General features: G+C 34.7%; 1 protein-coding gene across 1 annotated transcript; it reads left to right on the top strand.

The window, feature by feature from the left end:
• Window positions 1-5054: 5054 nt before the first annotated feature.
• Window positions 5055-22355, top strand: LOC132559702 (protein phosphatase 1 regulatory subunit 21-like). Its single transcript, XM_060224323.1, has 21 exons — window positions 5055-5122; window positions 5862-5930; window positions 6791-6934; window positions 10014-10115; window positions 10278-10442; window positions 11747-11805; window positions 12287-12381; window positions 12718-12920; window positions 13234-13335; window positions 13822-13910; window positions 14689-14825; window positions 15448-15540; window positions 15962-16089; window positions 16430-16597; window positions 17139-17231; window positions 18151-18252; window positions 18566-18718; window positions 18907-19053; window positions 20519-20617; window positions 20980-21120; window positions 21400-22355. Exons 1-21 carry the CDS (start codon window positions 5075-5077, stop codon window positions 21421-21423), a joined length of 2361 nt encoding a protein of 786 aa, XP_060080306.1. The 5' UTR covers window positions 5055-5074; the 3' UTR covers window positions 21424-22355.
• Window positions 22356-24269: the final 1914 nt, after the last annotated feature.

Here is a 24269-nt window from a genome sequence, read left to right as displayed (position 1 = left end):
CTGTCTCGTCCTGTATCATACAGCTGTCTCGTCCTGTATTATACAGCTCTCTCGTCTTGTACCATACAGCTGTCTCGTCCTGTATCATACAGCTGTCTCGTCCTGTACCATACAGCTGTCTCGTCCTGTATCATACAGCTGTCTCGTCCTGTATGTATCATACAGCTATCTCGTCCTGTATCATACAGCTGTCTCGTCCTGTAGTATACAGCTGTCTCGTCCTGTAGTATACAGCTGTCTCGTCCTGTATCATACAGCTGTCTCGTCCTGCATCATGTAGCTGTCTCGTCCTGTATCATACAGCTGTCTCGTCCTGTAGTATACAGCTGTCTCGTCCTGTACCATACAGCTGTCTCGTCCTGTATCATACAGCTGTCTCGTCCTGTATCATACAGCTGTCTCGTCCTGTAGGTATCATACAGGTTTTGCGTCATAATCACTCTGCATTGAATGATTTTATATTTGTCATTTTCTTTCTTTGATATTTTGTATTCTAATCCGAGTCGAGCGTTATCCTCGCGGATGTATTATAATGAAATCGAAATAATTAAACGAGTCAAAAGCAGTTAAATAAGCATCGTTCGTGTTAAAGTGTTTGATCAGGAAAAATGGGACGGAAAGAATATTTTTTATGTTAAAACAAAAGTTCGACCGGATTTAAATCCACGATAACTTACATAGAGACCTTAAAACAACACGATCTTAGATGAGGTCTTACATTTCATTTCATGTGTGCTGTCATCTTCACCGATGTATTGATGTTATCCGTGCTCACATTCTTTATAAATTTAAACAATGTTCAGTGACTCATTGGACCAGTAGTTTTCTGTCGGGATCCATATACATACCACAGTTGCTGTGGAGATATACCCTTATATTATCGATTTATGGACTTAAACGAAGAAATAAAAAGATACAGGTAGATAACAGTTGACTTCTTTGTTGTGACAATAAGGAAGTGCAGCTTGTTTATTGGGTTTTGGACGATAAAGAAAGGATCTACCGATGTGTTATGTCTACCTATATACGTTGTTAGATCTAGTGGTTATGCATTACATGCACTTCAAATGATGCTGTCTCCCAATTATCCAAACTGAGTAAAGGTACAAGTACGGATTGTACAAAGGAAATAGAAGCAACTTTCAACACTTCAGAATAAGATAAAATATAATCAAATAATGATTTTAATGGTATCCTACAGCTGTTTATTCCGTAATTGCCTAAAGGAGCATCCAGATTGGTCGAAAATGTGACTAAAGCTATATTTGGGTGGGTAGGGGATTTCCACATCCGCATCCGTTATTGCCTAAAGGAGCATCCAGATTGGTCGAAAATGTGACTAAAGCTATATTTGGGTGAATAGGGGATTTTCATAACAGCTGATAATTCAACAAATTTAGTGGGTTTTTTTATATTGAGTACAAGTATTATTCAAACCAATTAAAACGTGTACTGAGAGAGGTAATATTTTTTCTGTCTTTCAAAATTCATAATTCTAAGAAAGTTTGAATCATTTCCAATGGAAGTTAATTGATGCTCAAAAATATTAGTTTCCGATATAAACTATGATCAAATCTACTTTCCCGCTATGGGGAAATGTGAGACCCTGGTGGAATTAAACTTGTTTATATATAAAAGCACCTTAAGTCCCTTTCATCCATCAGGTGTACATTATTGTAGTAATTAATCCTTTTGGTGTTGAGAAGGTTGTTTTAGACATTTCGATCAGTATGGCCTCCTTTTGCCCCTCCTCTTGGCCCCTTGGTGTGGGGACCGTATAAATTAAAATTTTGGTTCACGTAAGCCATGAAAAGATTTTTGCAAATTTTCATTTAAAATATGGTTCACTGATTTTGAGAGAAGTCGACGTTTCTGGACAAGTCGATCGCAATAGGTCACTTCAGACGACTTTGAAAAAATATTTTCTTAAGAAATTATCATCGTTTAAAAATTTCTTTTCCGACCTGACAATCTCGCAAATAACTGAAAATTTCCAGTTTCGTTTGGTAATATATAGAAACAAGCATGGACTAGCGTAAACTAAATGTAAACAACCTAACCCGGAAGTTGTTTTTAAGTAAACTCCTGGAATTCCGTAATGATGTCTTATATAGTAGCACAGATAATTGTCAAAACAATATTTTTTGTCATATAAACTAATTGCACAGAAGTGTCGTTATTGTATTGCTATCACAAACCTTTTGTTTGTAAATGATGTACTTACATTGACAAACAAAACACATTAGTAGTAAACAATTGTTTCCCAATGTACTTACAGCTATACACAATAATTGCTTTCTATTGTTTATACACCTACATACAATAACTGGGTCCCATGGTTTTTAACGTGTACAATAAACTGCATATAAGAGTTCTATATACACTGTAGTTTGCCAATAGTTCCAGAACAGGAAGTCTTACGTACCTTACTGTCTTGTTGTCGCCTCTCCAATGACCGGGTTTACCTCTGTGTGTATATATATAACATACCTGTCCGTTTGAAAACATGCCCAACGTATACCCGATACACCCGTGTCGTTTTCTTGTTTTATGTCAATGTTATACATCACAACAATATGCAAGTGCGCACCTACATGATATAGATACTAACCTCAAAGTTCCCTCTCCAGATAAAGATCTATTTGATAGCAAATAAGACAGTTTAAAGTATTTTATTATTTTGAATCGTATCATTTTGAGGAGTTTTATCAGGAGATCAAGACAACATGTTAACATAATAAGAAGATTTATAATCTAATTACATTTGACTCGCAATCCAACAAACGTCTCGGTATGCATTTGTTTCTGACATTAATAAAAATCACAAGAAATATACTTATCCAGGCATTTAATATTCCATATATAAATAGAAAGTAAAGGATCTGTGTTTGTTGCCATGGTAAAACGTAAACAAAACAGCACAGTTAATATACACGGACGACTTGATAAACATATATGCGATTTACAAAGTTTTCTATACTTTGTTGATAAGGTGGGAGAACAACACAGGTAAAACAGGTGGGAGAACAGCACAGGTAAAACGGGTGGGAGAACAGCACGGGTAAAACTGGTGGGAGAACAACACAGGTAAAACGGGTGGGAGAACAACACAGGTAAAACAGGTGGGAGAACAACACAGCCGTAAACAGGTGGGAGAGAACAACACAGCTGTAAACAGGTGGGAGAACAACACAGCTGTAAGCAGGTGGGAGAACAACACAGGTAAAACAGGTGGGAGAACAACACAGCCGTAAACAGGTGGGAGAACAACACAGCTGTAAACAGGTGGGAGAACAACACAGTCGTAAAACAGGTGGGAGAACAACACAGCCGTAAACAGGTGGGAGAACAACACAGCCGTAAATAGGTGGGAGAGAACAACACAGCCGTAAAACAGGTGGGAGAACAACACAGCCGTAAACAGATGGGAGAACAACACAGCCGTAAAACAGGTGGGAGAACAACACGGGTAAAACTGGTGGGAGAACAACACAGGTAAAACGGGTGGGAGAACAACACAGGTAAAACAGGTGGGAGAACAACACAGCCGTAAACAGGTGGGAGAACAACACAGCTGTAAACAGGTGGGAGAACAACACAGCCGTAAAACAGGTGGGAGAACAACACAGCCGTAAACAGGTGGGAGAACAACACAGCCGTAAATAGGTGAACAACACAGCCGTTAAACCAACACAGCCGTAAACAACAACACAGGAGAGAACATAACAGCCGTAAACAGGTGGGAGAACAACACAGCCGTAAACAGGTGGGAGAACAACACAGCCGTAAAACAGGTGGGAGAACAACACAGCCGTAAACAGGTGGGAGAGAACAACACAGCCGTAAACAGGTGGGAGAACAACACAGCCGGAAACAGGTGGGAGAACAACACAGCCGTTAAACAGGTGGGAGAACAACACAGCCGTAAACAGGTGGGAGAACAACACAGCCGTAAACAGGTGGGAGAACAACACAGCCGTAAAACAGGTGGGAGAACAACACAGCCGTAAACAGGTGGGAGAACAACACAGCCGTAAAACAGGTGGGAGAACAACACAGCCGTAAACAGGTGGGAGAACAACACAGCCGTAAACCGGTGGGAGAACAACACAGCCGTAAAACAGGTGGGAGAACAACACAGCCGTTAAACAGGTGGGAGAACAACACAGCCGTAAAACAGGTGGGAGAACAACACAGCCGTAAATAGGTGGGAGAGAACAACACAGCCGTAAACAGGTGGGAGAACAACACAGCCGTAAAACAGGTGGGAGAACAACACAGCCGTAAAACAGGTGGGAGAACAACACAGCCGTAAACAGGTGGGAGAACAACACAGCCGTAAATAGGTGGGAGAGAACATAACAGCCGTAAACAGGTGGGAGAACAACACAGCCGTAAACAGGTGGGAGAACAACACAGCCGTAAAACAGGTTGGAGAACAACACAGCCGTAAAACAGGTGGGAGAACAACACAGCCGTAAACAGGTGGGAGAGAACAACACAGCCGTAAACAGGTGGGAGAACAACACAGCTGTAAAACAGGGATATACTATAATTATCCTCACAACAAACTATATATATGGCTTTTTTTTCAGAAACCTAGCTTGGACGCTTTCAAAAATACTCTCCGGTAACATACATAGCCAGCACCTTCTTCATCAATTAAGTTGAAGTTTTCTAAAATCCATATATATAGTTTAACTAAAATTAAAAAAAAACAAATATTATAATATTGATATGCAGAATAATACAACACATGAGCGAAAACTTCAATTGTGAATAAAGTCATTATCCCGTAAGATGAAGACAACGTTACTGCAGTCATGTTTTCTTAAAAATAAGAGAAAGAAGAACACATCTTTATTTCATCGTAGCTAAATATATTGGGTACAAAAAATGAGGCTCTATCGGATATTTAATCCGTTCATACGTCGTATACTGATCCGTAAATGTAACATACAAATCTGCAGTCCGTACAGATATGTTTCTGTATTTCTGCTCTCCTCGGACTTTTGGTTACTACCCAAGACGTTTTCAGAGGGTTTCCGGGTTTCTCACTTCCGGGTGATGCAGAATGGCAGATGCCGCTAAATATCAGAAATTAGCTTCAGAATACGCCAAGGTTTGTGGCGATTGTTAAACATTACTGATTATACTTGATATTTTGCTAAGACCTGACACTTATCTAACATAGATAAGGTGCATTGAGCTATGTTTTTCTTGTTTTCGTGACTGGAAACGTGAGTAATTTGGGGGGAAAAAAACGCCCACCGACCGATATCATTATGAGATAAAAACAGAAAGTGAGATGTCCGGATGTTTGGGATTACATCGCTTTATTATGTCGTTTAATTGGATAGTATGCATACCGACTGAACAGGCCACAACCTCTTAACTAAACTTTCTTAAGCAGAGATGGTTAAATGCTTCAACATCTATGATTTTTTGTTCACAAATATGTGTTGCAGCATCAAGATGTCTGACGTATGGTACCGTAGGAGCCAGATGAAATTCGGGCCACAGTAATAAGAGAAATGTGTTTGTTTATTACAGATTCATGATAAAAAATCTAATTAACATATTTCGATAGAGTTAGCTTTACAATGCATGTTAGACAGGCTGGTAACCACTACCAGTCTAAAAGTTTGCATTATCTAGAATCGAAAAGCCAAAACATCTGTCAAAAATTGGGTTTAGTAGCAATGTACAGGGAACCAAGATAAAAGAAAATTATGTGGTACCAGGGATGACAGTTCTAGATAGAATTTACACCATGAAATGATTGGATGACAAAGCTGCAATCAGAACACAAATAAATGTTTTTATTTGCACATACCAAACAATGTTTTGCCACATTTCAGTTAAAAGCTCAGATACCAGTACTGAAGAAAGCTTATCTCGACGAGCAAGGCACAAGTAATGAATATAAGGTATGACTAATAACTGAATTCCATTGAGCATGTTTATAATGTATATAAGTGAAATGACAATATTTCACACTTTTCAGAGATTTGTTTGTTTTTTATTATCTATTTTTTCCTTTGGAACTATATTAAAAAAAACAGTTTTAATATTTTGTGACAATTTGAATCTGAAGAACAGGAAATCTGGTTTTATACAATTATCAAAAAGATTTATTACTTAAATTGGTTATTATCACATATATTTCTCTTCTGATTTATCATTATCACACATATTTCTCTTCTGTTTTATCATTATCACACATATTTCTCTTCTGTTTTATCATTATCACACATATTTCTCTTCTGTTTTATCATTATCACACATATTTCTCTTCTGTTTTATCATTGCATGGATAAATACTAGTATTATTTTCAATTATTGATGTCATTGCCTATATAATCTTTATGACTGATCAATCTTTCATTTGATCTTTTCTGTTTTTGATCAAACTTTGAAATCGATTAAATTGTAATTACCTTTAAAATGATATCTCTACATTTGTGATTGAGGAGGTTTTATTTCCCTTGTTTGAATCTTGTGCCCTGAAGGAGATAAAAAGTCTTGAATTCTGTCAATATACCAGAAGGTTTGGAGGACAAATAGTGCAGCAGTGGAACACATGTTTTGAAAGAAGAAAAAAACAGATTGTTGAACAACATCAACAAGAAGTTTGATATTTGCAACTAAGATTCATTTCTTAAGTATTGCTTATGGCATAACTAAAATTGCCTCCATTTCAAAAGAGTTCCTCATCATTACAACTACTATTACTGCCTAATGTGATTTAACATCTACAGAGTGTGCAACTGATATTTTTTGTCACTAGGAACAGCTCAAAGCAAAGGATCAAGCTTTACGAAAGTATGAACAGGAAGTTGACAGTTTGTCATTCAGAAACCAACAACTCTCCAAACGTGTACTTTTTCTCCAGGAGGAACTTGATACTATAGAGGCAACAAAGAAAAAAAAGGTAAACATACAGAAAAATTGTTTATAATGTTTTATATGCATATAAGAAACTGTCCATATCAGTTGTCAAAATGTAACTTTTATATTAACTATACATTTGTAGCTGTGTATCATTGTTGTGTTACATAAACTTCAGTGTCTTATATTCCACCAGCCTGAAGGCTCAAGTGAGGGGAATACATTATGAAAATTAGTATGGCAGCTGCACAGCAAGAGGTTAAAGGTCAATTCTAAATGATTTATGATTATATATGTATGATCACAAGGTCAAGGTCATAGTGTAAGGTAAAATGTCAACTTGTTATGTTTTACCTTATGAAATAGAAAACATTTGTATTGATGTTGTTTAGATATTTGGGAGAACAAGGGTAAGTACAGTGTGGTGCTTTTCAGGATGATGATGTACATTATGTATTAACAAAGACTTTTGTTTTTAATATTATATAATACACTATATATAACCTGTCTTTGTGATTTTAAAAAATTAATTTAGCAACTATCTGATTATTTGTCCTTGATTTTAGAATCATGTGTCTAAATTTGTACACCTGAAATAAGATCTGTATATGATATACAGTATGGGTGAGAAACTGCAGCACAGGTTGCTTGGTCATCATCTTCACCTGTGAGACGCCTGACAGGGATTTGGACATTTATAGTCACATGATTGCGCAGAATTTGGCTGTCGCATTGTAACATTGAAATATATTAAGACCATTGAGAGATGTTCTGACCAATCATTTTTAGGAAAAATCCAATCATGATTATACAGCATTCTGTATTTTTTTAACAAATATGTCACAAAAAATATGTATTTCCATACTCCTTACAAACAAGCCATGCAGAAATATCTACCATCTTGTCAAGATTTTCTTTGCATTTGCAATCCTGAAGAAATCCATAATTGTATTGTTGCACATCTTGTGGTTATTTCAGATCAGTTATTTGCATAAACAAAAGGCTTAAACAATGAAATGTGTGTATACTCACTTGATAATATTTCAACTTTGCGAGCATGTCCTTATAGATTTATAGATTATGTTACATATAAGACATGCTTGTAATATACAACATAAACAATCTGTTCATTTCTGATTACTGGAGGTCCTAGATTCTGTATATAGGTATCTTTTTCATTGTCTTTCCCTAAAGAAGTTGTAAATGAGTACAGTAGACATCAGTTTCATATTATCTTGTTATCAAGCATGTTGTCTTCAGCTCAATTTCTTTGAAAATTTCTCCAATGTCAAAGGCAGTGTTACAAGGTTCCTTCATAGTATATGTTCTAACAGGAATACTCACAACAAATACTCTAAATGGAAAGTTTTATGGCGTTCAATTAACTTGTCACCATAAAATACTCTTTGAAGTATATTTTAGATTTTATTTTAATATATTAGTGTGCTAGATTTAGTTTGTTAAAGAGAAGTGTATTACAAGCTTGTGTATAATCCATTGGTGGTGCAGGGTCTTTGCTACAAATATTTGCCAGAGACAAAAGTATTATCAAACTTTGTTCCGCAATTTAAAAAAAAATTATTTTTGTTTGTGAATATTATGATATATCATAAAAATACATTTGCTTTTACTTTAAAAAAGTAGAAGTCTGACATGAATTAGCAATGCACCTAGGTGTGGTTTAATCTAAAGCATTATGTAAACAGCAAATATAGAGGACCAGACAACATTGGTAGGAAGAATTAAAACTGTTTAATAGTTGACGTGTTTCGGCATACTAGGTATGCCGTCCTCAGAACAGAGTAACTATTCAAAATACCGCACTTCTATACTATCTCTACCTAGCAACTACTCATCTTACTCCAAGTAAATAACGCGTGTTTACACATCTTTGGACCACACTCCTGTATTCCACTAGGAATCCATCCTAGGAAGACTGCCAACATTACTGAATCTACCAAACCGGATGTTATCTCGTTTCTTTGTATTATATAAATCATGATAATAGGGAGTAGATAGACTGCCCATGGTGTATATCTAACAATCTGTCTAAGGATATCACCAAACTCCAAACTCTAAGGTCAAAAGTGGAATTCAAATGGAACCATTTGCGTTTTCCCTACCAGTATCTATTTTTTAATTGCTCTGCAAAATTTTTTGAAGTAAATTTTCATGAAGACATACTATTAATATATGGTAACTGCAGTGAAATTTTAAAGTCTGTGAATCTGTATACAAATTAAAGTCTTTTGAAAAAATAATATCGTATAGAATGCAAAATGAAATTATATAGGCTGATGCTAAACAGTCATATTTACAATCTTTCTTTTTCTTTTTTTTTCTGTGGTTGTTGACAATTTTCATACAGTACATGATTACATGAAAAGTTTCTCTTTTTAACGGAGTAAGAATTTCCTTTTGTTAAGTAGCTATTCATGGATTGTAAACTATTCCTCTCCATCACATATTGTGACATGTAAATAATTTTCATTATTTCCTGGTTGTGGACCAATAGTTGTGTATGAGTCAACACCTGGTATAAAAATGTAACTTGTTATATCACATCTTGAAGTGAAAGTCCTTTATATTTAAATCTGATGTAGTGCTATATTAGGAAACATTGAAGAACTATGACTTCCTCAAGGCAAATTACATAATATATATCAATTTGTCAGGGGAAATATACAAATAAAAACCTTTAAAATTACAATGACATATTCCTTTTATATATATATTTTATATGTGGTTGATTTTATGATTTAGTACTGAATATAAGATAAATCTTTTATATAACGTCTCTTTGTTATTTACTGTTATTTAAATATTAGGGGAAAAAAATATCTTTTGAGTATAACTACAATTTACAGATGTGTACAAATGTAATTTCCTGTGCTCCTTGGTTTCAAATTGTTTACCAGTGTATATTTAAATATCAGGAATTAGTAACATGTACATCTGCTGATCTATAAATGACCTAGAAAACAATACACAGAGAAATTACTTCAAAGTGTTATAGTTGGATTTTCAGTTTTTCTTGTCTATAAATTGCAGCTGAATATAAATGGGGTGATTTCATTATTTCAGATTATTGTTAACAACATTGATCTGTTTTTAATTTACAGAACAGAAATGCAGAACAGCCTGCAGCAGCACCTACATCACCGGGGGTCTACAGTGAGGAACTCTTCAGTAAAATCCAGGAGAATGAGAGATTGCACAAACAGGTAACCATAGTAACAGGTTTAACAAGTTTATGGCAAAATGCATGAAAGTATAGAGTTATAACTAAGACCCCAATAAGGATTGACATTATCGTGCCTGTATATATGCCTGTGTACTTTTACTTGTTTGATTTATTGTGTTTTGTACTATATTCCTATAAACAGGTTGATGATAGTAATCGTAAATACCAAACACGGATACAGGAACTGGAGACAAAGCTGGAGTACTTCGAGAAGGAATGTAACCAGCATCAACAGGTGCTTCAGTCTACGCTGCAGAAGAGCAAGGATCAGATAGATAGACTGCAGCAGGAGAAAGCCATGGTCGAGGTGAGTAAGAATAAAGATGAACTGAGTGAAGAAATATTGATAAAGTATGGGAGGTGAAGAGGTAAGGTAAAGATGGACTGAGTGAAGAAATATTGATAAAGTATAGGAGGTGGAGAGGTAAGATAAAGATGGACTGAGTGAAGAAATATTGATAAAGTATAGGAGGTGGAGAGGTAAGATAAAGATGGACTGAGTGAAGAAATATTGATAAAGTATAGGAGGTGGAGAGGTAAGATAAAGATGGACTGTGTGAAGAAATATTGATAAAGTATAGGAGGTGGAGAGGTAAGATAAAGATGGACTGAGTGAAGAAATATTGATAAAGTATAGGAGGTGGAGAGGTAAGATAAAGATGGACTGAGTGAAGAAATATTGTAGATAAAGACAGATAATTAGTTAGAGTTTGAGATGTAGAGTCAGTAGTAAAGACTTACTTATAGAAGGAAGGAATATGTAGGATCTTCTGACAAATTGACGGAGAAAGTAACAGATAGGTGAAGAATCAGAAAGTAATGACTGCTATAGGAGGGAGGGAAGGAGAGGAAGAAATATACAAACTACAATACAAGTATCATAGTGTGCAACAACATGTGAAAGTAAGGTTGGCTAATGGCACAGTTTTATGACTTTACCACACTTCTACATTGTAACCCTGAATAAATATGTGTGTACGGTGGTGATCCTGCAGTAAGTTAATGGAGACCAACACATTGTTTACTAAACCATATATAACGTCAGGCCCTATATCTGTGTATAGACAACCTTTGAAGGCCACTGATGATCTTGATAAATTGCCTTCCAATGTCTGTTATATCAACAAACATTGGTCAACATAATTGTTCTTTATAAGAAAAAGGTGCAGCTTATTTTCCAGTGCAGCTAATATATGTATAGAATTGAAAAATCAATAAAAAAAAATTGGCCCTGCTGCTACAGTAAGGCTTATAACCCAGAAATACAGTACTTGTGGGTCAGTGTCAGTGGTGGGTTTATCCCCGAACAACCCAAGGGAGACCAACACATTACTTCTGGTTCAATGTCAGGGTGGGGGGGGAGGGGGTTATCACAGGACAATAAGCCCAGTGTCCGTGGTATGAAATCCAAGTCAAGTTTTATGTGTTTATCATTTCTTGCACATATAAAGTTGTAGATTTAGTGCCAATGAAAATAAATCCCCTCAAATATTGATGATTTTACAGTATATGCCAGCAAGCTTTTTTGCCATAAGGTTACGAGTTTACTGCCGGTAAATAATGTTTATAGCATCATTGCAACATTTAATACAATTTTTATTTCCATTTCAGGTTAAATTGCAAAAATTGGAGTCTGATGTGAAAAGTTACCGATCAAGAGCTGAGCTATCGTAAGTCACACTGTTGTCTACATAAGATCAGGAATCTGAGTAAAATATTTAGTTACCTAATTACGGTATTGCCATGGTAACAGCGTACTGATTCAATATTTTGTAATTTCTTTTCATTTGTTTCCTCCCAGCTGTACTGTTCTAGAATAAGTACTAAAGGCAAAATCTTTCGTTAAATTTTTTAGAAAAATCAAATTCAAGAAATAATATTTTCTTAGATTCACAATATTCAACTGAAGACAAGAAAGGTAAAATGTGTTTATGATTATGAAATATTTTCCACAATTTATATTTCAAAGTACTTAAGTTTTAGATGAAATAGGATAACTAGATTATTTTGTCTACACATAAATTCTTCCAGGAGGGAAACATTTATTAAAATCACTTGTCACCACTGAAATCATGTCACTTTTAAATTTTGTCGCTTTGGGCCACATGTTACACATGTAATTGTTTCTTGTACTTAACACTTTATTTACAGAGAGGAAAAACTAGACAGTGTTCAGTCCCGACTGCAAGATGATCTTCAACAGGCTAGAAAAATAATTGCTGACAAACTTCCTTTTATAGATACTAGTAAGAAATTTCTCCACAGTTTCTGGGAAAAGAAAAACTCAAAAACAAAATGCAAACTTTATTTCAGATTTTAATGATAAAAAATGAACAGTAACTTAACATTTTTTCTCTATGAGATATTTATTACTAGTTAAATGATGTTAAGATAGTTTTTACTAATTAAATGATGTTAACTTATTTATTACTAGCTTCAAATGAGGTTTTGATACATAATGTTTTAGAAAATATGAACTTTAATTAATCTCAATGATTTAAACAAGACATTTGATTAAAACTCTGAAAGAGTTATCAAAATCGGTTTTTTTTTTAACAAAAATTACTGCGTATTTTCTGTAGAACACAGAGACTTAAATTGCTTGAACCTGCCCACCCATGATAGAAAACACCAGCTGCGAGCTCGAGAACTGGTGAGCCAGTCGGTGAACCATCTGTCGGAACTGGTTCAGGCTTTATCAAACTTCTACACCTACTCGGAACAGAGGTCCAAAATCTACCCAAATGATGGCATCAACGAACCTCTAAGTCCCATCAACCTAGTGGTAAGTGAATTGTTAAGGATGTATGCTACTTTACACTAAATTCGTTCGACTCATGTAAGAGTTATCTCCCTTAAAGTTGTTTAGTATTTCTTAATGTGGCATTCTTTTATACTTTTTGAATATGTCATCATTTCTTGTGAACCTTGTACCTAAAGATCATATAGTAGCTGCTTTGGCCGTCCATACAATTATCATAGTTTTGTCTGGAGTATATCTCAAAAACTATTTAAAGATATCAACATGAAACTTCATTGATATAATACGGTAAATTAACTAAGAAACTGTACCAGGAGTTTTGTCATTAAATTTGCAGTATTGTAAATATCTCCATGAGAATGTGAGTTATCTGCGCCCCTGTGAGCAAGCTCTTCGGTCCTTCCTGGGTACCCTGAATGAAGATTCCTTAACAACTCTGGTATGTGATTCATTTAGATATGGTTATTGTAAGTATTAAGATATGGTTACTATAAGTATTAAAATATGGTCACCATAATTGGTTAAATATGGTTACCGTAAGTAGTAAAATGTGGTTACCATAATTGGTTAAATATGGTTACGGTAAGTAGTAAAATGTGGTTACCATAATTGCTTCTAATTACCAGAAAGTCATAATTGGTTTCTTTTTTTGTAATATTTTTAGAAATTTGTGTTACTGAATTCTTTTCAGAATTTTAATACATAAAGAATGAACAGTAATGTGTTTGAGATATTGATACTACAGAAGACATCAGTCCTGTCTGATAGTCTTCACTGGTTTAATGAGCTGTATAGATCAGGAGAAAAATTTAGGATACTATGCAAACCATTCTTTTAAGCAGGCAAGTTGCCTGTTTTGGGAATTTGATATCAATAGGACATCTTTTGAAGTTTTTTAAAAATTTTTTGTGTTTTTTTTTTTCAGGAAACAGCAACAGACTTATTTGTGTTTTCGAAGAATTTTAAAGGTCTTGTGGGGTACATGAACAAGTTACTGCCATATCAACTGGCTAGGTGAGTACATTATAATGATATAAGGAATGTACAGGTAACATACACTATAAACACCAGGAAATTATTTGATCTTTCTTACATGTAAAATAGATGACTTATGATCTAGTAGCACAAATAAAAACCTAATGACTTGATGATTGAAACCAACTTTTTATTATGTTAAAGATTGACATAAAAGAGCAAAGATAAATAAGTGTGTGTGAAGAAAAATTGTGTATGAAATAAGCAAAATTATTTCTACAATAAGCAGATATAATTTACATTTTGCTAAAGAGTGTATAATACAATGCTATGATCAAGAGTTGTCTCCCTTACATTTTTTTTTATTTCAATTTTCTGTTAGCAATATGTATGCAATTAGACTAAATTTGTCTTATCACACTGGGATGACATGGCTTTAGGTGAAGATCTGAAATATATGGTTTGATGCTCCCCAGCCATGGCAGTTTGTGTTTCTCAGGAAGCTGAGAAATGGACCAGTCTGTGCTGAGGTGGTTGTGTCTTTAGGCAAGATATTGATGTAATTGGTCCTAACAGTATGTGATGGGCCTCCCCTATGTTGTTCAGTGAGGTAGCCAACACCTACTACAAGGAGACCCCACATCAAAATGACGCTGACTGTTCAATGTTCATTATAAACCCAGCAAACAAACATCTTTTAAAAGATTTAACAATGAGAAAATATAGTCATATGTATATAGCATCTGATATAAAGCATTAGAAACTGAGTTTTATTTCAGTGTTGAGCTAAACTATACAATACTTGCTGTCATTACAGTATAGAGGAAGAATGTGCTCTCTCCTCTTGTACTTCAACTTTGGAGAACAAAAACATGGATCTTCATCATTCCCTTAAACATCTCACCTCCGTGTTCAACAAACTAGACACATATATCACTTTACTAGCTACACAAAGTAAGTATGGGTTCTCTCACATCTCATTAGAATTTCGTAAAAAGGGGATGACTTTTTATTTCATGGAATCTATGACCTGAGTTTTTGCAGAATATTATTGTGCCACTTAGACATTTCAAATGGATGATAATTTGGAAACTGGTGTCTGATTTATGTGAATTTAAAATAGAAAAATGATGCTGAAATTTTTGTATCACATATTTCAGTTTTGTATGATATGTAATATAGCCCAGTGCACATTTTGTGCTCATATCTAGTATGTAACATTATAGCAATGGTGCTAAAAGGATGATTCCGTGAAATTACAGCAATATTAAAATTTGTCACAAATAATTCATTTAATCAGAACAGTTAACAAAACAAAATTTTCTGATTTATTATCATATGTTCAGCTACTCCACTTACCACTTATTACCATATAACTTCATTAGTCGCAATCCTTCGGGTATGCTTTTCCCAAAGTTAGAATATTGCATATTTTGTTTTTGTGATAAAAAGAAAAGTTCCAACTGACATTGACATCACATCATGATATGTGAAAACGCAATTCAATATTTCCGAGAATATGTTTGCTGTTGAATATATATTAACAAAATTTTACTAACTTACTTTGTTGTTACAGGTCAAAATCACTGCCATTATCCACATCAAAACCATTTCTCATTCTTTGTGTGTTTATCCAAAGTGCTACAGGATTTAGACACATCAGTCAGAGGTAACATAAAATCCTAAGATGATCTCCCTTTATAGTGTTCCTATTTTTATTCTCGGATGTTAGTGGATATTTAGTCATACTGAAACAGCATGCAATATGACAATGATATCTGCAAAATGAAGAAAATGTCTTTATATTTCCTCTTTTGTCAAATAAATTGTAGAATACCAAGGTAGTTCTGATTTGATCCATTTTCCCAGCAGATAAAGGTACTATATGGTGGAAGTTATCAGCCCTGATTTTATATACATTAGTTCATATTTTGCTCCAAGAATATGATACAAATTACTGTTTGGTCATTGTTTAGCAAATGTTGTTTCTGAAAGTGTCAATTTAGTGTCACTCTAATTTGTTAAAAAGTCTTTAGAATTATCAATATATGAATTTTTTTTAATGAATTTTTCCCATTTTCTTTTCTTAGATGTGTCGAAACATTATAATTCTAAAGTGTCTCTAGAACATCAGTTACCCACGGCAACACAAAAACTTAAAACTACAGATGAATGTATTGTTTCATCTCTCATCTCCATGGTAACATGTACAGGAAAGGTAAGACTGCACAAACTCATTGTTTGAAGTAAGAGTAAACATGTATCTTTTCTTCAGGATGTTATGTAAAAAAAAAAGTCAATTTAAAAGATGATTTTTATCAAAAGGAAATAAATGGAGAACTGTATGTGTTTGCAGATATTTTTTCAAAGCTCTATTAATTTGGGTGTGTATGGCTTGATACGTTTTAGTTATTGTCAGATAAAATATACTACCTCATAGTTTGTTTGACAGTTTTCTTAGATTTCTATTTTCATATTAAATAATGTAACAATTCTGGGACTCACCTGACTCAGATTTCTGTTTCACAGAGTCATTTGAGATTTTTTTTCTTATCTAGGTTTCAGCATTCTTTTCTGGAAATATTGACTTCTTCAAGGAAAACCCAGGTTACAGAACGCGTGGCAGCAGTATAGGTACAGACACTACTATGGATGGACCTCGTTCTGGTCCCGCTACTGTCTGTTTCAGACAGAAGGCAGCAACCTACCTTTCCCAACTGTCTGGGGTAAGCTTTATCATGTTTTGTGATAAAATAAGACTGCTGATATACCAATTTTAACACGTATTACTTTGATATGTGTCTTCTCCAAAACAGATCCAAGTGAGATATTTGAAATAACTGATGAAATTGAAAGGTTGAATGATTTGTAAATTGTAAATAGGAACAATAAAGATCTCTGCTTATAAGAAAGTCAGTGTTTAATATCTATCAGTCCCTTCTGTATCAGCCTTGTGTGGAAATTGTTTGTCAGTATATTAAATATCTCTCATCTTCTCTATCAGCCAAGCTTACAGACTGTTTATCTTTATATTAAATGTTTGTCATTTTTCCTGTGTCTGTCTGTGTTAAGTAACTGTCATCTTTTCTGTATCAGCTGAGCTCAGAGACTGTTTATTGTTAAACTCAATGTTAGTATTCTTTTCTGTATCAGCTGAGCTCAGAAACTGTTTATTGTTAAACTAAATGTTAGTAATCTTTTCTGTATCAGCTGAGCTCAGAAACTGTTTATTGTAAAATTAATTATCTGTCATCTTTTCTGTATCAGCCCTGCCCAGAAACTGTTCCTCATAGCATTGCAGTACAGAACCGGAAAGTGCTACTTAGCTCCACAGAAAGTCGTGAGGGACTCTCTAAACAAGTAAGTACATGTTTTATACTTTATATAGCTGAACAGAAAGTCACGAGGGACTCTCTGAACAGGTAAGTACATGTTATATACTATATATAGCTCAACAGAAAGTCATGAGGGACTCTCTAAACAGGTAAGTATGTGTTATATACTATATATAGCTCAACAGAAAGTCATGAGAGACTCTCCAAACAAGTAAGTACATGTTATATACTACATAACAATTATATAAAACACTTAATTGATTCAGGTGTTATAAACTGTTACCTAGCAAACACAAATATTAAGTGATATTCTTCTTCAGCGTTGCGATGTATATTAGACAAATACACAGGAGGCGAAATTTTTCACTTCATAATGAAAGACTATATTGAAAAGTAACAGGATCATGTGTGGTCTGGTGCTATATTATATGCCAGGTTCTGTTCAAGCTCACATCGGTCACGGCCGTAGATGTGCATGGTGCATTCAATTACATGCAACTGTTGCAGGCTTGTTATTTCAGTAAATCAATGGTGAACATTTTTTTTAATACTCAAAAAGTATACCAGATTGAATATTTTGACTAAACTCTAAAATATTTTTATTATTCATAAACTAAATTTCAGTACATACCAAGGTTACATGTTGAAATATAATCATATCAATATTTATGTTTATGTTAAGTTATGAAAATAAATATAATCATAAAAAATGTTTTCTTCAGCATTTAAAATTCAGTAAAACAACTGAGTAATTAACACAGAAATGCTGATTTTACTCCCAGATTGTGACTGCATTATCTCTGCTCATGAAATACTACTGAAATGTAGGGCTTGTTGTATTGGTTATACCACTGAGCTATCTCCCTTAGGCTGTACCTAAGAAGTAAATATCCTTGTAAACTCTGGACCTCAAGATCTAAGAACATATTAATTTCTGGTTACAGCTAACGACTGCCCAAACCCGAGTCAACAAGCTTGAACAGGAGAAAGAACACTGGATGTTGGAACTACAACTACTACAGATAAAGCATGACAAAGAAACAGAGGTCAGTGAAAAGGCTGTTATAGACTTTAAAATCCTGTATTAACTTTATTCTACAAATTCTCAGGGGAAGTTAAGTGTGTTACCATTGCATCACACAAACATCCAGACTTCTCCTAGACGTTCCAACCCACCGTGTAATAAATGCCCTTTGTAATAGTATTGGTAATGCTACATGTTTTTTGTTTTTTTTTTTTTTTATCAGATTTAATGTTCACACATTTAATCTAAAGAAAAACCGCATTTTTGTTGTAACTTGTGTAATTTCATTATTAGAACAATTGTTTCAAATAGAAATGTTTGATATTTTATTTCAGAAAGTGCAGAAACTTGAAAAACAGTTAGCAAGCAAGCTTGCCTCTGGAGCTGTCCAAGACTCTATAGAAGATAACATCATTAAAGAACCTACAACCAGGACCTCCTCGACAGACGCTGTCGTACCTCAGACTTCAGAAGCCAAGGCTGCCATGGTAACTCTAACAATCTAACGTCTAATACTACACTTGTGAGGCAAAAGTTAATTTAGAGTGTTTCAAATGGACTTTCAATTTTGGGGAAGAATTATGGTTTAATTTTGCTGTCATTTTTTTCAATTTTTGCTCTGTGTGAATTTTTGTTTTAAGAAAATTAGAAACAGACTTTTGTCTTTATTTTACAGTTTGGTAAGTTAGACATGGTGTCCGCTGGTTCTAGTGATGCAGAGACAAGAGAGGTCCTGATCAAGAATCATTTCACGAACAGAATTAATGAACAGGCTCTACAACTACAGCTGGTTGAGAGTAAGGCTGTCAACTTTCACTCAGAGGTAAGGTCATTTATTGGTCAAGGGTCCAAGGTAAAAGCTAAAAATCCAAACAGAAAGGTCAAAGGTCAGTATCAAAAGATCCTGAATCAAGTGATATGTTAGATTCCAAGGTTTCGTTGTTATATACTACTGCTATACATACATGAGGTCTTAGTCTGCCATATCGGCTGATTTGTGACCTATTAATTCTGCAGTTATATTGCTCTGTAGCAAGTTCCGCCTTAATTTTAAGGCTTGTTCTGTGTCACAGTAAATCTGATTTTCGGACAAAACGGAAGTGACTCATTCAGAAACAAATATGAGTGAAACTGGGTTGAAATTGTAACAATCGTGAATCATCATTATATGTATACATTTGCATTAGTAGAGGGAACCTGTGTATTACCCACATCTAAATAAGGTAAACAGTGTGGATACATTCGTAGTGCTAATAACTATCGATAATGCTTTGATTTGTCCCAGCAAAGGAAAAAGTCAGCTGTGGAAGTTAGAGGTCACACTGCACCTGTCGAAAGTCTCTCGCCATGTTGAACCTCAAACATTGTTGGTAGTACGTTGTAATTCAGAGATTAAAGTTTTTCAAAATTCTAATCTGTTCAAAAGAAATTTTTTTTCATTACTTTGACTAGTGATGAATCAAGGTGGTTCAATCACAACATACCCAAGCGTCCCCATTAAGTGGGTTATTTCATGACCATTAAGTAACCCACTTACTGGTGACACATGGGTATGTTGTGATTGAAACTACCTTGATTCATTTATTTTATGTTATGTCGTCGCCCTGCATACCTTTCGGTATCCATACCCAACGCGCATCACCCCACTGATCAACCTACTTACTTTAAAACTGACGTTGGCTCTAGTCTTCTTGTTTGACTAGTGATGGGACAATGATTGGACATAAGTAATTATTTAATCACTTAACCTTATTTGGTGTGATGATTGATGATGATTTTTCATAATTGATCATCAGTACCGAAATATTTTCTTGTATTTTACCAAAATCAAAATTCATGTCTTGCCAAATAAAGATGCTGATTTTCAGTAATATTCAGTCTTGTGTAAATTCTAGGTAAGTGAGGTATTTTAGTTTAAAGTTACAAGAAATGAAAAATATCACTGCCACAGAGAATGTGTTTACTTTCTATGAATATTGAACACACATTCTGTTGGTTATGTTTATTGTTTAACAACATCGTAAAGCCCGTCTGATTTTAACCGACAATCTATAATGGATTTTACCCGACTTCCCTTCACTAGCTTAGACTAATAATGTGAATCTTCCAGTCTTGTCGTGATGGTTTTGATGACGAGATACCAATGGTTATTTATCCTAATACATTGAAGTGAGATATTTGTTCTCGATGTGTATGTGGTAACTTTTTTACTCACCATCATCATTTGTATCTTAAATATGCTGCAGAGTATTTTCAGTCTTTAAGTTCTGTTAATTAATTTATTTCAGGTGCGTGCATTACACAAACAGCTGCAGATTGCGGAGAAATCTAAAACAAGATGTGAAGAGGAGCTCAAGGATTCATCGCAAGTACTCGCTCAGCTCAAGGTATGATGCCCGGGACTGGGGGAGGGCGGGGGGAGGGGAGGGCATAGTTTGTGTTATCTGTTTACAGATTGTTAATAGGATAATGAATTTGTTAAGATTTTGTAAAGAAATGAAAATGATGATGGAGATCATTGCAGTTTCAAAAACAAAATCATTGTCAAAGGAGTTAAATTTTCTCTTGTGCTTCACAGTAATTGAAAACATATCAACTTCACTTGAAGAATTGTGAAATTTACAGAATGACATCTCCAGTTTTACCCTTCACCGAGTAGTAGGATTTCCTCTTTATAATTTCTCATCAGGTGTTAAACCAACAATGCTAGATATATAACTACATTTTTTTTACACATTATTCCTGTCAGGATGAACTACAGACAACAACAAAAAGCTATGAGGGTCAGCTCAGTATGATGAGTGAACATTTAGCCAGTATGAATGAAAAACTGGCCCAACAAAAAGATGAAATTGATGAACTTAAGTCACAGAAGGTACAACCACCAAAGGTGAGAATCTATATTCTTGCAAAAAAAATTGGTCACCATTACGATTTTTCAGGTAGTATTTCTATATATAGTGCATTGGTCTTCATCTCTGTGAATCAGTCATTCATACAGATGTAATTATTCTTGTTTCTGTTAATAAGACTTCACTTTTAAAAGACACTAGTCAGACTCTATCTAGGTATATGATGACTTGCCTGTGGAATCGATACATTGTTAATGGTATATTTTCTTTCAATTACAAGAGTAGCTTTCACTAACTGCATTTTCTTTTGTTTTCAGGAGAAAAAGAAATTCAGAAAATGATGAATTCATATTGGTGAAGAACATTATGATGGAAACAGCAGATCCAGAACAATGGATGTTGAGTTCTCGCAGTTGACAGAATTTCTGTGACAACTGTGGGTGATAAGTGATTGCGGTGGACAGAATTTCTGTGACAACTGTGGGTGTTTAATGATTACAGTTGACAGAATTTCTGTGACAAATGTGGGTGTTTAACGATTACAGTTGACAGAATTTCTGTGACAACTGTGGGTGATAAGTGATTGCGGTGGACAGAATTTCTGTGACAACTGTGGGTGTTTAATGATTACAGTTGACAGAATTTCTGTGACAACTGTGGGTGATAAGTGATTGCGGTGGACAGAATTTCTGTGACAACTGTGGGTGTTTAATGATTACAGTTGACAGAATTTCTGTGACAACTGTGGGTGATAAGTGATTGCGGTGGACAGAATTTCTGTGACAACTTTGGGTGTTTAACGATTGCAGTTGACAGAATTTCTGTGACAACTGTGGGTGTTTAATGATTACAGTTGACAGAATTTCCGTGACAACTGTGGGTGTTTAATGATTACAGTTGACAGAATTTCTGTGACAACTGTGGGTGTTTAATGATTACAGTTGACAGAATTTCTGTGACAAATGTGGGTGTTTAATGATTACAGTTGACAGAATTTCTGTGACAACTGTGGGTGATAAGTGATTGCGGTGGACAGAATTTCTGTGACAACTGTGGGTGTTTAATGATTACAGTTGACAGAATTTCTGTGACAAATGTGGGTGTTTAATGATTACAGTTGACAGAATTTCTGTGACAACTGTGGGTGATAAGTGATTGCGGTGGACAGAATTTCTGTGACAACTGTGGGTGTTTAATGATTACAGTTGACAGAATTTCTGTGACAACTGTGGGTGATAAGTGATTGCGGTGGACAGAATTTCTGTGACAACTGTGGGTGTTTAACGATTGCAACAGAATTTCTGTGACAACTGTGGGTGTTTAATGATTACAGTTGACAGAATTTCCGTGACAACTGTGGGTGTTTAATGATTACAGTTGACAGAATTTCTGTGACAACTGTGGGTGTTTAATGATTACAGTTGACAGAATTTCTGTGACAAATGTGGGTGTTTAATGATTACAGTTGACAGAATTTCTGTGACAACTGTGGGTGATAAGTGATTGCGGTGGACAGAATTTCTGTGACAACTGTGGGTGATAAGTGATTGCGGTGGACAGAATTTCTGTGACAACTGTGGGTGTTTAACGATTGCAGTTGACAGAATTTCTGTGACAACTGTGGGTGTTTAATGATTACAGTTGACAGAATTTCCGTGACAACTGTGGGTGTTTACCGATTGCAGTTGACAGAATTTCTGTGACAATTATGGGTGCTAAGTGATCGTGGCCAACAAAATTTCAGTGACAATTTTCAGGATCAGTCATGCAGAAAACATTTTTCTTGTGATAAAAATTTTACAAACTTAAAAAAATAAGATAAGTCTCCACTTAATACATTAATGCAATTTAATTTAAAAATAAATGCACGCAAAATTATATAAAATGTTTACGAATACTGAGACCACCATTATCAGATTATATTATGGTTTTCATTGCAAAACATCTTTCATATTTTAATTTCAAGCAACTTGATTTATGTAGAACTTCATGTATTTGGAACAAGTTTCCAGAAGTGCAGGGATTAATGTCTATGGTATTGTAACATATAAGAGATTATTGTACAATTTGTTATCAAATTCAAAATATCTTATTGTAACCATGTCATATTTTTGTCATTGAAATGCTGGAACATAAAATGTATGGTGTTACTTGAGGTATTTTTCAATTAAAACTCACCAGTTCAATATTCAGTCTTGTTGGAATAAATAGACATTGGAGAAAACCCCCACGTTATATAGTATGTAGAAGTTTCATACTTTATCAAATTGATACTTCTGGGAGGTTTAATTTGCCTTAATACTAGGCAGGGACATATAACTAAATAAATTTCAGATCTACAAAAAAATTAATGTGTTGTAACATAGCCACATGTTAGTGTGGAAGGTCTTCAATTCCAATTTGTTTTGTCAATAGTTAAACTCAGTTTGTGATCGTCTTCACATTAGGTACAGTTTTAGTAGAAATACCAACAAATGGTGTATTGTGGCCTAGTAATTGTGATGGATTTACTAGCTTCAGGATCAAGACTGCATTGAATTGAAATGAACACTCAACAATAGTGATGTTCTCTGACTTGTCTAAGAAATCCTTCAGCTCATTACTTAGAGGTATGACCTGCCTCTGAAGCAGTCCGTCATTTAGAAATATCTATCATTTCATTTCTTGGTTTTATCATCTCATTTTCAGCTCATTACTTAGAGGTATGACCTGCCTCTGAAGCAGTCCGTCATTTAGAAATATCTATCATTTCATTTCTTGTTTTTATCATCTCATTTTCAGCTCATTACTTAGAGGTATGACCTGCCTCTGAAGCAGTCCGTCATTTAGAAATATCTATCATTTCATTTCTTGTTTTTATCATCTCATTTTCAGCTCATTACTTAGAGGTACGACCTGCCTCTGAAGCAGTTAGTAAGTAAGAAATATCCATCATTTGATTTTTTTGTGACATTTTTCATGCTTGTTTGGAACCAAATATTTAACATATTGACAAGCTCTGTAATGAAGTGATATTTAATATTTGTTTGGTTTTTAGAAGAAATCTTGGCAAGTCTCACAGGAATAGGAGTTCAATTATTATATAAAACGTACTGAGGTCAGTCGGTTTGGAAATAGAGATTGTAAAATTGTCAGGAAAAAGACATAGTAGTTTAAGTGTGTATGTAATGACATCTGTTTTAACAAG

The sequence above is a fragment of the Ylistrum balloti genome, unplaced genomic scaffold, assembly GCF_031769215.1.
Source record: "Ylistrum balloti isolate Yb309-2 unplaced genomic scaffold, AGI_CSIRO_Ybal_v1 Utg370950, whole genome shotgun sequence".
Taxonomy (NCBI): Eukaryota; Metazoa; Mollusca; class Bivalvia; order Pectinida; family Pectinidae; genus Ylistrum; species Ylistrum balloti.
This window is presented reverse-complemented; position numbering and strand designations above follow the sequence as displayed.